At 37.6% G+C, this 17,661-nt stretch overlaps 1 protein-coding gene across 1 annotated transcript in view; it reads right to left on the bottom strand.

The window, feature by feature from the left end:
- The window catches only part of ASTN2 (astrotactin 2), a 188,877-nt gene that overhangs the window by 123,718 nt on the left and 47,498 nt on the right, over window positions 1-17,661 (bottom strand). Inside the window, exon 3 of the mRNA XM_072430157.1 lies at window positions 4,976-5,330. Coding sequence (XP_072286258.1) covers window positions 4,976-5,330 — 355 coding nt within the window. The remainder of the gene's footprint in view (window positions 1-4,975; window positions 5,331-17,661) is intronic.

Here is a 17,661-nt window from a genome sequence, read left to right as displayed (position 1 = left end):
TCATAAGCAAAGCGTGTCTCGCTGCCAAAAGACATACTGAGATCCATCCCCTCCTGCCCTACCCTGTACCACCTCTGATAGATTGTCCCAACAACCAAAAAAACACAAATTAGGGTTGGCAAGGACAAAATATTCAGTACCTTCATATATATATATATATATATATATATATGTCCTCTGCCAGTACCGTGTAATCAATAGACAAGACCACAGACGGTGAACCAATGTGGCAGATGGGGCTTTACATTTAGAGCAAGTGAAATTGAGTTTGGCATCAAGCTTTGTCCCCTCACGAGGTCTGAATACTTTATATGCCCAATAGAAAAGTTTAAATTGTTTTTACCTCCATATTTCAATGACCATTGTTTTGATATCCATGTGTTACAGTGAAGGCCACATCCTCCATATGTAGTCGAAGGACTTTTTATGGCTGCGTGTCTGGTCAATTTAAATACTGACTGTACTAATTAGGCACTCAGCTTTTAAAGCAGGACTAAACCTCATAAACTTACCTGTCCCGATCTCGTTCCTTGTCCCTTTGTTCTTCTGCCTCCCAAATTTTGGCCATCTTGATTGGCTGGGACCAGCTGATGTACAGGCCCACAGGACTTCATTCATTCCAGGCACGAGCAGGGAAAGCTTGGCAATCTTTTTTGCCATTTGTGGTAACCTTTTTCTGACAGTTCTGGGTGTCCTATCAAACTTTTTGACAGTTCCCCAATGCGATCAAGCAGCTAGGAAGGATTATTGCAGAATCAACTGTCCCTTTCTGCAATAATGAACTGCCTTTTTCAAAATTCCTAAAAGTTGAACTTTGGTTTATTTATTGAGGCCATAGTGCCATATCTCACTAAACAAAGGCGACAATCTCTGGCTTGACCTGTCTATGTCCTATTACTTTGTCCTACCTTTCAAAATTTTCTGATAAGTTTTATTAATAAGCTGGAAGGTTGGCACTGTTAAAATATGTGATGGAAAGGTGGACAGCACAAGTATATTCTTGGAATTTTTTTTTTAAGTTGTGTTTGCATACATGGAGGGAGTTTTTTAGTCCAAACTGTAAGTGAAGGTCAGAAAACAAGGCCAAGAAAGAGATAAAAAAGAGTAATTATAAAAATAAAAAAAGTATTTCAGATTTTTAATTTTGCTTAGTTCAATCATGCTAAAGGCCAGAATATATTTTCCATGTCTCCAAGAAATCTTGGAATGATTCCATTGCTAGGGTAATGCCTGCCAAGTTGGAGAGCTACAAGGCTCTTCTTAAGACCAAATAGCTATTTACAAATTAAAACCTGTAGGTAATTCATTTTTAAACATACTGAAAAATGCACTTTTATAAAATGTAAAAACTTTACAATTGCTACACAAAACATGTAAAATAACGCTATACAAAACTGCTTCTCTGTTTCCATCTGCAGCGAGTTGTCACCAGATTCTAACATTCGCAACAATACCAAACCAAGGTTGTTCTACACACAGAGTTCGGCTTACATGAAGCTTGCTATATCACTACTGTAATTCAGTCAGGTTTTAAAAACAGTAACAGTTAAGAAACACTACTTTTGCTACAGCAGGGATTAAAGTGACATGTTCTATCAGCATGTTGAAAAGCTATACCTCTGCTCAACACGGAGGTCCGAAATGCGTCATTCTCCCACTCAATGATCCAATCAACAGAGTTAGCCAGAGGGTATGAGTGCTGTTGATTGGAAAAGTGGTCAGAAGGTACGTCTAATAGTAACCATTCAATCTCCATTGATTTGGATTCTGAGTAATGTCCTCCTTGCGCCCTTTGTATAAAATTCACAAAATATTACATTTTTAGGATTTTGAGTGCAAAGACTATTCTTGTATGATTTCAATAAACATGATGCATCAATGACATTTCTTAGCATTCCAAAATAGGTGAGTATAGATAATGTTCTTTCTTTGAACATTTAATGTATTAAGTTGACAGGCACTGCCAAGCAAGTGGACCTTCCATTTGCACATAAGGTCCAAATTGTTTCTATTTATTGGCACACACCGCACAAAACAAGGTATACCTTGTGTTATGTGGCTGTAGTTAAGTATACAAAGACTTTTTTTCCTGCATTTAAACACTCATGTTTGAATTTTCTATTCTGTCCAATGAGCCAGTGCACACTTGTTGTTGTGTCTCTTTGATGGGCTGTAAAATTCCCAAAACACTTAAAAATGCCTTTAAATGCCATAAATGCTTTGAACATCGATGAATGAATAGGGCATTTATAGGCAATTATTTATGTTTTCAAGTCATTGTGGGGAATTTTTGGGTGGTTTTTGGTCATTTATTTCCCATTCAACCTTTTTCTCTGTCACCTTATTTGAAGTGTAGACTTGGCCTTTTCACCCAGTACCAAAATACAAAGATCCAAACTGACCATTAAACTTTGACTTATTTTTGTAAAAAAAACCCAGTGAGTCTAAAAGTTATTTTAGTATAAGTTATTTTGTTCTGATAACTCATGAGCCGAGGCCGGTGAATTGAATATTATGTTGAACCTTGTTGGGTTGGGTCTGCTATTTTACAAGGCCTAGAACTTTCTTTGTTGTACGCCAGATAAATCTGTCGTGACCAGATTATCCTTGATATTTAGGGTTTATGTGTTTCAGCAGTGTTTTTTATCAAACTGTAGGAACATCGATACCAAAAGATCGCTTTCCCATGCTCTTCTCATCATAAGTGTTTGTCTAGACAGAAATGGGAATGTGTGAATTCAAGCACCTTCAAAGGTCAAGCTGTTTCTCTAGCTTTAGGCATGATAGATGTGGTTTTCGGAATGTATGCATTATGCAGATAACATCTCATAGTTTTTCACTGTCTGCATTTCAGGGCACAAAAATCTTTGTGCTTGAACTACGTCAATCCTTTAGAGGTTATCCAGGCAGTTAGTAGAAGATATCTGTTGCTATATTATTATTTTGGACACTATATATGAGTTTGTATGTTCTACCTGTGTTTCCGTGAACTTTCTTGGGGCACTTTAATTTTGTCCTTCATCTCAAAGGCATGCTGGTAAGTTGATTGGGTCCTTCTCCAAAGTTGTCCCTAGACTTTGCTAATGACATACTATAGAAAAGGGACATTAGACTGAGCTACTCCTAAAGACAATTACTATGAATTCTACACAGCACTGCAAAAAATGTTGCAGTGTTGATATGATATGTTGAAAATGTCAATGTGTTGATAAATAATGGTCTCTTTGGACCTGATTCATGAAAGCTCTCCAAGACTGGAGTAGATATACTATCATGGGGAGACTGGGGAGACTGGAATACAACAAACCTAGATTGGATTTCTTAAAAGTCATTTGCTATTAATTGGCTAATATGTTAAATCTTGGACCTGATCCATTCCAGGTTTGTTGGATCAAGGGGCTCTCCCATTAAAGTCTATCTCAGTGTTTCTCAACTAGGATTTATCCAGAGGTTTCTGGGAGTTTCTTGAGCAATGAGCAGTTTGCACCTCTCAGGTCAGTTTAAGTGACACCAATGATCTTTTTGGCTATCTGTAAGGGTGATATGCTTTTATATATAGTATAGTATATATATAGTAGTAGTCTTTTAATACACTGTGATCTGTAAATAGATAATTATCTATTATATGAAAAAAAAATAATTATAGAAGGGGTTCCCAGAAAACCCTGAAACTTATTTCTAGGGGTTCCTCCATATTAAAATGGCTGTGAAACACTGATCTATTTTCTCCAGTCTTGGAGAGCTTCATTAAAAATGGCCTGTTACATCCTGCCTTTCCAACCGTGTAATTATATATCATTGAAGTGAACTCAGATTCATTTTTGACTTGTATGTTTTCCTTTTTCAGTCACATTTCTTTGTCTTTTGACTATAAGCATATAGCAATTTTACTCATCCATCCTTGGTAAAGCCCTATATAGTCTGTAAGGTCATAGTTGATCTGAAACATTGGAACCTGGCAAATCTGTGAGTAGTTGGTGGGTTTCAGGGGATAGCAGAATAGAGGGACATCTGAAGGTTATTTACAATGGGATAAGAAGATGTTGCAAGAGAATGTGGCTTTTAGCAATGTATTGATTCATAGGCCTGTAGCTGGTACATTGACATCTGATCAAACTTCACCCCATTCAATGCTTTCTGGATTGACAGAGCTGCCTCCATTGCTGAACATCCCTACTGGGGTAAAGGATATTTGGCAGTCTTGTACAAAGTAATTGGATTTGGAACTTGTTGGGATAGTTATTCATAAACCTCCAGATATTCTTTAGTGCTTATAGCTTTGGACTGGGTGAATAGTTGGGAACACTCCAGTTTGCTATATGCCAGATGTCATATGTCTGGGTTGTACTGATTGAATTCTATCCCTCTGATTTGTGTCCCACTAATTGGCTGGCTGGTGTGGAACCATCACTTCCAAAAGTCATGCACCAAGGAAGAAGCAAGAAGTTACAGAGGACTAGGCGAGTTGTGTTGTTTCCTTCTTTAGCAGTTCTGTAGGGGTTTGCTTGATTCCGTGAAACAAATCTTAAAGTTTTCATGTCACACACCATAGCAAGGTGGATAATACCACCTACAACCAGGGAATGCAATATGTTTTCTTACCACTTTCTGCCTGCTGACTGTTGAGTGAAAGACTGATGATTACTAAAAAGACATTCACTGACAGCACATGTGCACATAGCACCGCTGATTAGCCCTTAGTCCTCCCCCCATCCTTTGTACAAAGAGGTTAAAATCAATTCATATTCAGTTATTTGCCTTAGCCTCATTATTCTGTATCTTTTTATATCCGCTCTGAGTGCAACTTTAATAATGTCCTAAAATAATGTTCTTTGCCACAGCTAAGCCAAAGAAACTCAAAGTCTTATTTTACTTATCAGAAGTTATTTACTGTAAGCTACAGCATACATTTTTTTTTTGTTTTTTGCAAAGGATATCATTGTTTTAAAGATTTACATACATTTTTGCCACTCACCTCTTTTTTGTAAACTCCTTTTTTCCTCCCTCTCCTGGGTTGCTTGCTTTTTGTACTCTGTCTGAGGTCTTCTTTCTGTACACCTTGGAGTATCTTCTTCATCACAGTCATAATCATCTAGAATCGGGGTCTCCCGAATGGACATTCTCAACACTGAGCTGTGGGGTTGCAGTTTGGATGAGCGAAAATCTCTCGATGGAGGACCCAGCAATACAGATGGGATATAATGGATCTCATGAGTGGCTTCTGTGCTGGCACTCTTTTGTGGTATCCGTCTTCGCTTGTGCCAGCGCCGCTGAGCAAACAGTGCAACTGAGAAAATGAGCAGCAGCAAAAGCAGCGCGATCAATCCACCCTGCAAAGAAAGTAACAGGACTTGTCTATATAAAAAAAAGGATCACCCTTCATTCAAGAGACATGGAATTTATGGATACCTATTGGAATATTTTTAAAATATGTGCATAATAATTTATCAAATAACATATTTATTTGTTCTGTACCAATTAGAAAACATTTGTATTTTTTGGGGGGTCAGGAGTTTGTTATGAATGATTTCAATATATGCCAATGACTGCTATGACTGAATGCAAATTTTATTGAACAAGGCAAAATTGAATGTTCTTCTGGTGGCAAATGAACGTTCAGTTAAATAGATAAATTGTGTAAAGGGTTGAAGAAAAATTCTTGAATTTTTTTTAAAGCTTGGTGAGAAATCTTCGAAATTGGGTGAAAGTTCTTTGAGGTTGGGAAAGAATTCTTTGACACTGGATGAATGTTTCTTGAAGTTGGAATAATGTTCTTATAGGTTGTTCTTAGAAGTTGGGTGAACATTCTGTAAAATGTTTTTAGATATTGAGTGAACAATCTTTGTAATTCAACAAACTTGGTTTCTGAATAAAATCCTATCAATGCCTAAGGGAAAGGAATTATCTACCTAAAGAATGGAAATGTTCTTTGAAAGTCCTTAGATGAGTAAAAAATAATAAAACAAATTTTAAAAAATAACAGATGTTAAAGGAAGTTGAAGGCTAGTTTTCCATAGACTTCAGTGGGGTTTGAACGGAAAATTTGGATCACCTAACTTTAAAGAAAGTGTGCTCAACTTCAAAGACCAATTGTCCAATCTTTCATAATTTGAACTTGGGCATATTCACCCATCTTTAGTAAAATATACCGTTCATCTGTGAAAGTTAAAAATCAAAAACAATATGGTATTCATGATTTGTAAAAATACTCCACAGAAATATTAAAATTTTAAAGAAAGGGAGACATCAGCAAAAGAACGTAAGACTTTTTGCAATGATGTCAGAAAAGGATCATGATTTCTGCAGAAAACATACACATGTTGCCTACCTATTAAACAAAAAGGGCTAATGTTCTACAACAGTGGACTGAATTGAGCTAAGCAGCAGAGGCACTTCAGTCAAAAAAAGAACCTATTGTAACATTAATACTGATTGATTACTTAATCCTTCATTTAGTTTCAAAATGCATAATTAAATAAAAGTGCTTACACTCTCAGCTGTTGCTAGAAACACATTGGCTATGGGTACTTGCAGTAACTAAAACCGACTTTCTGTGAATTTCTGTGTGCCAACAGCTAAAAAAACAGATGATTTGGTGAATCAATATAGATGTTAAGTTGCCCTATTAGGAGCATTATGGAGGGACCCTTTTCCACACCATGGTAAAATTTGCTAGTTATCCAGGAGTTTTCGCTTTAAACAGGACCAAAGCTACCAAAATTGGGGCTAAGTGTTCTCCCCAGAAATTTTTTCAGGCGAGTGGAGAGAAGCTAAAGCTGGGTGATCAAAAAGTGGGCTAGTCAAAACATGACACATTTAGTGCCATAGGTATCCAAATAACCCCAAACATTCTGATTGCTTTCTACCTCTACTCTAAAATGTGTTCCAGCTTTCTAATGCCCACCCCCTTGGTATGTCCCATTTTTCCATCATCTTTGTATTATGGCCCAGCTGTGCAGTGGCCTGTATTCTGACCCAACTTTTCAGTACCCACCCAAAAATAACCGGGTGGTTACTTAAAAGTGCTGGGTAGTAATCCCGGGCTAAAAGGGTCTGGGGAGAACACTGCATCTGTTTCAACATAGATACCAGGCGTATGAAAAGTAGGGTCTGATTAAGACTCCTTTAGGCTCCTATTGCTCCACATGAAAAGTTTTATAAAAGAACTTGAGGATTTGAAAATATTGTAGGAGGTCAAAACACAGAAGCATAGAATAGCCAACATGTTGGCGGAATGCTATTCCAGCAAGCTACAAATTTCCATTTGTGTTTACAGCTTCTACTTCACTTCATTTCAAGCTCATCCAATACCACAGGCTCTGATGAAAGAGAAGTGTTGTTGACCTCCAAAATGAACTGGATAATATACAAACTAATACTATTTTAAACTAATACAATAAAACACTGAGGACTCTAAGTTTTGGTATCATGACTCTAGATTTAGCTATCATTCTTCTCGTCAGCTGTCAGTTGTGAGAGTTGAGAAAGAGAAAGAGAGAAAGAATGGGAGAAAGAAAGAAAGAAAGAAAGAAAGAAAGAAAGAAAAAAAGAGAAAAAGAAAAAGAAAGAGATAGAGGGGGAGAGAAAGAGAGAGAGAGGGAGGGAGGAAATAAAGATGGGAAGTGAGGGGAGAAGCAAGAGAGAAGAAAGAGATGGAAAGAAAGAGAGGGAAAGAGAGAGTAATAGGGGGAGAGAGGGGAGTACAGAGGGGGATAAATGGAGAGGGATTGGAAGATAAAGAGAGCGAGAAAGAGAGATAGCAAATCAGCTCACTCACCTGTGATCTTCTGAAAACATGTGAACAGAAGGCTTCCTGTGTCATGGATCTTCCATGCTGACAAATACAGCAGCTCCCAGATGATAGAGAACAAGCATTGTACCTGCTAGAACAGTGCTCTTGGAAGGTCTGAGCATGGGTTTGAAGTGCAGACATCATTTTTATAAAAAGTTTAAAGAATTAGAGATAGCTCCTGTGGAAGCTTATTCCATTTTTACAGCTCTTACAAGAACAAGCCACTCCATATTTAAAAATGAATCCCCTTTATTTAGGTGCAAAGAATAACATTTTGTCAATTGCAATGACCTTAAAAAAAAAAAAAAAAAAACTTCTAATTTGTTACATGGGCCATTTCTTATTTTTACATGGTAATCACATTGTTCTTTTTTGTCTTTTCCTAAGGGAAAATAAATTCAGTTCAATAATTCAAAGATTAGATTCCTAATACACCTTATTAGGTAAAATTGTTCTTCTCTGCACTCTGTCCAGTTGCACGGCATTCTGTTTTGGAACTGGATCTCCCACCCAAACTCCAAACCCAACATGAGGTCTTAGGTTTGTATGGGAGATTATGTTTCTGTGCCTTCCTCTATCTCTAATCTATGCCGCTTAGCTTAGTCATAGCTGTTGATTGGCATTGAGTGCTCTAATTGCATCCATGATCTACCAAAAAAATAATAAATAATAAATTTAATAATAAAGAAAGAAAAAATGATAGATGAATGGCACAACAAATATTAGGTATTTCATGAACTGTGTTTGTTCCTGAACATGTAATCTTAGTAATTCAGTATTCTACCTCTAGAAAGGGATGTAATAAAATAAAAATCACAAGCGCATGCTGATAAGGCCATCATCACAGTTGGCAGTTGCTCAGCTTCCAGTTAAATTGGCCAAAGCCCAGGTGCTCATAAACCTAACATGATATGAGGGAACAGCTGTCCAAGAATGTAAGTGCATTACACAGTCAGAGCTGGTCCTATTTGAGAAATCAAATTATCGGATATGTAATGCTGGGTCAGTTTAAATGTTCATAGCCTTCAACTTTTCAACAAATCAAAGATGAATTTGTTTAAAAAGAAAAATTTTACATTGAAAAATCCATAAAATAGGAGGTGTGGATTGCAATTAAAGGAGCCAAGGATTGAATACATGTGGATTGGTTTTCTACCAAATTTCTTTATAAATGATTTTATAAAAAAACAAACTTTCTCATCCTCATTTCTCAACCAGGGTTCCATGGAATCCCAGGGTTCCTCAAGACTTTGACAGAGGCTGTGGCTGAATAACCTTCCATAAGATGGTGCCTTCTTGGATTTGGGGTCAGTATCAGTCGGTGGATACAGCTGTATAAAACCAAGGACCTTTTGGACTGTCTGTGTCAAGTGACAAGTATGTATACTATTGTACATTTTTTTCACTGGCAACCAATGCAAATACCATTTGACTGACAAATCAAGGGTTGCCCAACACCTAAAAATTATTTAAAGTGTTCCTCAGGGGTAAAAAGTTTGAAAAGGACAGCCCTAGAGGAACCTTTCAAAATAGGTTTTAAGTCTCAGCTCCTGATAAAAACAAATATACCTACAGTTCACAGTACATTGACAAGATCAGTAACTTCTAGGGCCGATTTAGATAATTGTGTTGCAGTAGTCTGTATGTAACGTGTGTGTTGTGGTGACATTCATTTTGAAACACACTTGGCTTGTGTGGTTTTTTTTAACTATGGTAGGGTATGTTGATTAACTGCTTGGAAGGCAGGAAACATCACCATATTTGTAGTGTTAGCAACCTAACATAAAAAATAAAACTGTGGCTTTTTTTAGGTAAGTTTTAAGTAAGCAGAGCTCCAGCAGCTTTCCTACTGTAGCCACCAATGTTCCAAAACATCCATTTTATCTACATGCTGAAATGGAGAAAAGAAAGTTTTCCTCTGCCTGTGGGCAGGGTTCAGGAGATCTGATGCTTCAAGTTTTTTTTCAAGCCATTTTCATTCGGGGATCAAGACACTATGACACCAATGATCCTTTTGGCTGTCTGTAAGGGTGACATTGCCCAATGCTAGCAATGTAAGAGGCATTCTTTCCAATGACCCCACAATAATGTACTGTGAGCTGTGTATATATCATATTAAAAGAAAGGATTTCCTAAGATCTGAAATTAATTTCAAGGGTTCCTCCACGTTAGAAAGGTTGAGAAACCCTAATCTTGGGTGTGCCAGTGGGAACAGGTACAGGAGGTAATATATTGACTGTAGGAAAACCACACCAATGTTTTAACCAATATAGTACTGTATGTGTAGCTAATGTATTTTAGTTGATTTCATAATTGCTAACATTGGGTCTGAATTATTAAAACTCTTTAAAACTGGAGAAGATAGAATATCATAGAGGAACCTGGCTCATCCTGCCAACAGGAATGGATCTGGTCCAGGAACGAGCCAACTAATAGCAAATGATTTTTAAGAAATCCATTCTAGGTTTGCTAGGTGACTCACGTCCCTTCATGATGGTCCATCTTTTCCAGGCTTGGAGAGCTTTAATACATCAGGCCCATTGCTTTTTATCAATCATGCCCTCAGTCTAATGTTTTAAGGTAGTTGGACGTGTGGTTGGTATATCCCTAATGCAGCTACCATTTGATAAATAGCTGTTGCTGTAATTGCCACAACCTGAAATTGTGAATATGTTTTTCATTCCATATTGTCACATGGCCTTCAGAGAACACAAACATGCGGATGTTGGATTGCTGCCAGTAACTGGGGCTGGACTTTCTTTAAATAGGTTGAGAGTTGTTTTCTTTTAAACAGCAGAGGTCACTCATTAATTCATCTGAGGTCACAAAGGTTGATTAAAACATATTGAACATTGGTTAATATATACTCCTTCAGCCTGAGCAACGAGGATGGTATTAATTGCATAATTACTCCTAGGGATATTGATTAGCATGACTGTAGGAAATTATTGGGTAGTTACATTAAAGCTGAAATGTGGTCTAAAAAAATATTAGCTTATACCAAAAACCATGAAAATATTTGCATTAATCTTGGTGTCCCTTGCATATTTAATCCAGATTTGTGGAGTAAACCAACATTAAACAACTCCAACACTGGTTTCTGTAATAAAGACCAGAAAGACCAGTCATTGCAGCTCCTTGACTTTGCAGGCAGTCTGTGGTAGATGGATCTGCTGGTTCCCACCCACAATTCCATTCTGCACAGGCTATGTGCACCATTGTGATGATATCACTGCTACATTACTAAGTGATATCAGAATTTCCATAAACATTTAGTAATTCAGCTCTGTCCAATGCACATAGCGGACAACTGCTACCTACAAATCTGTAGTAGCTCTGTGGAGTTTTGTTTTTCTGTAGTCTCCTATCTTCTGCAGTCTGACCGCAGTATGTCCTCACCAAACGTCCACAGTCTCTACTAATCTCACGCTGAAGGCAATCGGTCACTCTGAATTAGAAATCAAAATCCTCTGCAGGAATATAAACAGCGTGCATTTGAAAGGAAATCATTATAAAATGTTTTAATTAACTTAAAAGGTTCTTGTTTTTCAAATGTAAGCAATACAGCAAAACAATTTGTATCCTTCAGAGTAAACTGATAGTCTGGCTGCAAAACCTGTGGTGCACCAAATCCAAACTCCAGGCAAACAGCTAAATGCATAGTTGATATTCATATATGGGAGATGTCTCTTGAAAGATTCTGAATTCTGGCTATCCAGTTTTGAGATTTACAAAGCTTTTAATGAAGTTTTTTATAATGAAGGTAAGTGTTAAGGTTAGGACACCTTCCTTCCATCCTGGCATGGTATTGGGCAGTTACCAAACAGTGATGGACTAATAAACTTATCCTCCTCAGTGTGGGGCTTCTAGTGCTGATCCTGCCTCCTTGTGGAGACATTTATACAATAGCAAACTTGATTGGCTCCTAGTACTGCCCCTTCCAATTTGTAGGAACATGTATACATATAAATAACAAGAAAGCTGATGGGTTCTTAGTGCTGTCCATGCCTCTATGTGGAGACATATACACAATAGCACACTTGATTGGCTAGCAGAGCTATACCTGCCACTTTGTGAAGCCATATATTAAATAGCAAACCTGATTGGCGTCCAGTGCTGCCCCTGCCTCTTTAGGGAGATATATACACAATGGCAAACCTGATTGGCTTCCAGTGCTGCCCCTGCCTCTTTGTGAGGATATATACACAATGGCAAACCTGACTGGATTCCAATGCTTCCCCCCTTATACAACCATTAATTGTTCCTCATGCTGCTCCTTCTTGTGGAGACATACACACAACAACAACCCTGACTGGCTTTTTTGATGCTCCTGCTACTTTATGTGGATTTATACACAATTTCAAACCTGACCGGCTCCTAATGCTGCCCCTGCCTTCTTGTGAAGTCATAAACTAGACAACAAACCTGATTGGCTTCTAGTGCTGCCTCTGTCTCTCCAGTCTAAGCTCTCCATTATGGGTAATAACAAAAGGCTCAAATGTAGGTATTTCCACAAGTTACATTTTAAAATCTTTACCATGTAACTTTTTTTAATATGCAAATTAATTAACTGTTGTCCTTTATAACGAAAGAAGCCAAACTGGACATTAATTCAAGCAATATTTTATTTCATGTGATTCAGGCTATTGAAAATCGATGACATTAAAATTTTTGGATAATTTATTTGGAAAGTAATTTCCTTTAGGGAAATAGGTAAGAGATAGCATGTTGGCTGTTGCAAGCAATAACTAAATTGCATTGTGGGCAGAACTCTGGTGTCATTTTATTTGCCACTCCAAGTAATCCCCCAATGAAATTTTATATTGGTGTAGCCAAGCCAAGCAATGCTTTAACTCATTGTAACTTAAACAGGCTAAAAGGATTTTCGTTCATTATGCTGTATAGATAAACTTCTGATGTTTTTAAGCAGTGAGGGAATATTTGTACCCTTATTGATTAAAGCTTTCCATGACTGGACCACGTAGATTATTATGAAACAATTTGTTTGATCAGGAAAACCTGGAATGGATTTCAGTCCGAGATCAGACCCATTCCAGGCTTGCTGGATCATCCCATGACAGACTATTTTCTCCAGCTTTGGAGAGCTTTAATAAATCAGGGCCATTGTGTGCAGTTTTACCTAAATATTCTATATTGCTAATTTTCATTTTTGATAAAGCCTCAGATCATCTTTGGAATGTATAGGATGGAATTTTGAAGTGGCAGAGATTGCATGAAAGTCTTTAAGCAACTGGTAACCTTCTAAGATTTCTAATAATAAATTATTGCAATATCAAACAAGACGGGATAAAAATGGTCCTTGGTTTCTATATTTAAAGCACAATGCTCTGAATTAGTTATATACAGTCTACGAAGGCTTGACAGAGAATCTATATTTCATGACTCCTATTACCGTGACATAGGTTAAATGGTTTTGTTTGCTGGCAAGCTGACCAACGTACAAGATGCTGATGAATCTGTTTAATTCTCATTAAAAATAAAATTGCAAAGGTTTCTGTGATTTGGTCAGAAGATTGGGGAGTATGCAGTCTGTTAGTCCTTTCCCTAAAAATTAACATTTAATTAAGATAACATTTTAAAAAGAAGATGAGGACTATTTAATATTTGAAAAGTGTAAGCCTTGGTTAAAAGAGTTTGAAAGATTCCTCTGAAACACTAATATTGTCTAATATTTTTTCATGTTAGGTTTCCACATTTCTTTAGGCTAGCCTAGGTCAGTGTTTTTCAATTTTTTTTGAGCCACGGCAAATTTTTTACATTGAAAAAATCCTGCGGCACACCACAAATCAAAAATGTTACAAAATGACACTCTGTAGCTAATTCGGCACATTTTTTACATAGAAAAAATCCTGCGGCACATCACAAATCAAAAATATTACAAAATGACTCTCTGCTATCTAATTCTCTTGTCTCTAAGAATAAACAAGGCAATTAAGCTACCTACTGCCACCCACTGACATAGAAGAGTATTACATTACTCTGCCAGTCACTACAGCACAGACACTCGACAATGGTAATTTGATCATTTCCTACAGTACACCTGAGGATCTCTCACAACACACTAGTGTGCTGCGACACAGTGGTTGAAAACCTCTGGCCTAGGTTGTCAAGCTTATTTGGGAAACATTAATTCCATAACTATTTACCATATCATACATTGCAATAGCTTTTAGATTTAGCCTTTCCCAACCTTTTTAACATGGGGGTACCCTTGAAATACCTTTCAGTCTTTAGAGACTACAAGTCACTTAAGCTGACCTGAGAGTCACAAAGTGCTCATTGCTCAAGGAACCCCTAGCAACCTCTGGAGGAACCCTGGTTCAGAAACACTGCTTTAAGTATATTACCGTATAATAGTGCTTTGACAATGTAATCTACATTAAGGGCTTTGGTCAGGTCTTAAGTCAGTCATATATAGCTTGAAATGTTGCTACTTATTTTTGCAAGCTTTTTTGGGAAGATTGGGATCATGTGGGAATGGGGTAGACCTCTTACAAAGTCTGTATTACTGTCTGTGTCATTGTTGGGGAGATTTCCCTTATTTATTTATTTTGGCATTTTTTGTTACTGAGACTGAAAGGTGAAATTCAAATTAGTAGAGTGGCTTTGAGAGCAAGAGTGAGAGCATATTCTTCAGTATGGACAAATGCTTTGGGTACATTTGTCTAAAATGTAAATTCTTCTCACCTTGGGTCGATTTTTTCTCTTTCCAGTGGTGTCACCAAGAGTGGACAAGTTTTGACCAATTTGTGTCCTATATAAGACATGGTACCACCACTCTAAGTTTGGCTAACCTAAAGTTTTTACTGTATTTAAAGACCCAATCTGTAGCCACACAGCTGTGCTCCAAAAGCATCTTTTCTGATCTTCTACAACTTGTATGTCCCAATCTATCTAAAGAGTGGAGTAATCTTCAGAAATGCTGAATTATGGCTTCACAATGGAATGACTGGGTTCATAACATGCATGTGCAAGAAGAAGAGCAGATGGGGACTGTGCAGTTTTGGGCAGTGTCCTGCAGTGAAGATCACTGGATCAAGGTAAAGTTATTTCTTTGGAAAATTTAGGGAATTTAGAAATTTTTACAAAGAACTAAGCAACAATATCTCCCTGTAGATAACAAATAGAAAGAAACTATTCATCTGTCAGGCAAAAAAAAATTATTAAATAACACACAATATATATAAACCTATGATTCTGCCCTTTCCTTCATTCCCAACATTCAAAACATCTCCAGGTCCTGCCATATTCACCTGCGCAACATCTCCAAGAGGCATTCCAACCTGTCCCTAGGGACCACCAAACTCCTTGTACACGCTCTTATCATCTCCCGTCTGGACTACTGTAACATCCTCCTCTTTGGTATTCCACTAACCCGACTCTCCTCTACAATCCATTATGAATGCTGTAGCCAGACTTATTCATCCTTTTCCCCTACCTACCCACCCACCCCATACAAATTCTTCCCACCCACCTACCTACTCACATACTTACCTGATACAAAGCCTTCCCACTTACCTACCTGTTCACCTACCCAATACACACCCTTCCCACCACTCCTCTTCTGCTGTGTCAAATTCAAGCTCCTGTGCTTTGCCTTCAAATCCCTCCACAGCTCTTGTTCCACCTACCCATCTGATACACAAATCTCTCCACAGTTCTTGACCCACCTACCTATCTGATACACAAATCCCTCCACAGCTCTTGTCCCACCTACCTATCTGATACACAAATCTCTCCACAGTTCTTGTCCCACCTACCTATCTGATACACAAATCCCTCCACAGTTTTTGTCCCACTTACCTTTCTGTCCTGGTAGAAAAATATTACCTACTATTGACTTTGTCAAAAAAAATTTTGTCACATGCATGGCTCCAAGACTTTTCTAGCGTAACCCCTATTTAATGTACAGTTCTGCATAAAATGTGGGCACTGATAATACCATAAATCTCCATAGTATATGTGTATTTGTAGAAATTAGGTTAAAATAATTTGTGAAGTCAAGGGTTCTTCTGGTCAGGTGGTGGGAAATCCTTAATGGAGCACAGAACATTTTTGACTTAATGATATGTAAATATTCATTCTGTGCTTCAATACCCAGCGGTGACCCCAGATGACCCATGGCCATCACATACTGGGCCCATAGTATTTGGAGTAGCAATGTCCATCATTATGAATATGATTGTGAGTATCTATTGGGTAAAGGATTTTTTATGCTCTCCTATTAGCTGGGTATTCTGCTTTCAACCACAGCCAAACAGCAGAATTCAAGACATGATAAAAAGACAATCAGATAGAGTAAAAGAGCCAAGTAGGTAGGAGGCTGTAATTTATTTTGTCTAATCAGTAATGTTGATTTAGCAACAAATGTTCAGGTTCAAAAGGACACTTGGCTAAAACTGATCACAACACAGTAATGAATCATTTAATTTATTCAATAGGATAATGATGTCTGTTAAGTGAGAATGCGAGTGTAAAATACATATTGTCGACTATGGTGATCCTTAATTATGTACTGTAGAACATTTGCCCGGGAGCAGCTTTCTATGTTTACATTGAATGGATGTATTAGATTTTGTAAATGTTACCAAAAGCAAACAAAATCTGTCTCCTAAAAGATACTGATGTCTAATGGAAAATATTAATATACGAGAAAACATGTAAAATATTTATGCAAGTACAATGTCGGTAAGGTGTCCGGGTCATGGCATTGGTAGTAGTAGCTCAAACTGCCATCAAATGGACTCATTCTCCAATGCTTAAAGCGGAACTTTCATTAAAATAAAAACAACACACCTACCTTTACTTCATCAGAGCTTCATCGACCCCCCCACACCTGGCTTACATTCTGTCCCACGTTGTCTGTGAATCCTCCTTCGTCCTAGTGCAGAGGAACCAGTGGCCAGTAGTATCTTCTTCCTTCATCTTCTGGCTTCTGTCTACATCACCTGATCTCACACTGCACAGGTGCGAGATCAGGTGATGTATCCTCCTGTAAATGTAAAAAAAGTGTGCTGATCCCACTGCGCATGTCTTTTTCATTGTGGGAAAAGCTCCTTTTGGGCTTGCAAATGATTTGGCATGCACAGAAGGAGCAGACTTAAGCTTCCATGGCAATGTGACGTAGTTTTCCCAGGAGGCTCCCATTCACTCTTTACCGCTGCAGTGGTAAAGATATTTAAATGAAATAACTAAAAGAGGTAAATACTCTTTTATATAAAGTAAAAATTGTGATAATAGGTCTTCTTTAGGATGTTTACCCACTCATCAGAGTTAAATGCAAGGACAAAACATGACCCAGAATTTATAAGTACAAGCTTGCCAATAAACTCCCTGTTCTAATTTTCATATTTCACACCTTGGTGTCTTGCAGCTTTGGATAGGTGTTAATTGTCTATGTGACATGGTTGAAAGCGAATTGGTTCGATATCCCTGTGGTCAAGACAGCTGATTCTACAAGTGTCCCAAATGGAACACTTCAACTATTCCTGTTCCAGTGACAGCACAACATTCTGTTAACCTTAAATGCTTGTAAGATACTCAGAAAAAAAAGTCAATAAAAGTCAATAATCCTTTCCTACTCTATCCAAAAATAAAAAGGGCCTCATTCCTTCATTCTCACCTTTGACCTTCTAACCCATATGTGCTCTGTTCAAACAGAGCTAATTATAGTCAATCAGAGAGTCTGAAAGCAAACAGATTCTCATGTCCTCTCATTACAAATTTCTCAAAATCCTAAAAGCCTGTGACATAAGTGTACTTTGCCTGAGATATTTATTCAATCCAAAATAAATGTAATGATAAATAAAACAAATAGATTATAGCTTTTTCTCTTGGCACTGATTCAA

Source organism: Pyxicephalus adspersus, chromosome Z (genome assembly GCF_032062135.1).
Source record: "Pyxicephalus adspersus chromosome Z, UCB_Pads_2.0, whole genome shotgun sequence".
Classification (NCBI taxonomy): domain Eukaryota; kingdom Metazoa; phylum Chordata; class Amphibia; order Anura; family Pyxicephalidae; genus Pyxicephalus; species Pyxicephalus adspersus.
Note: the sequence above shows the minus strand (reverse complement) of the source record. Positions and strands in the feature narration are given on the sequence as shown.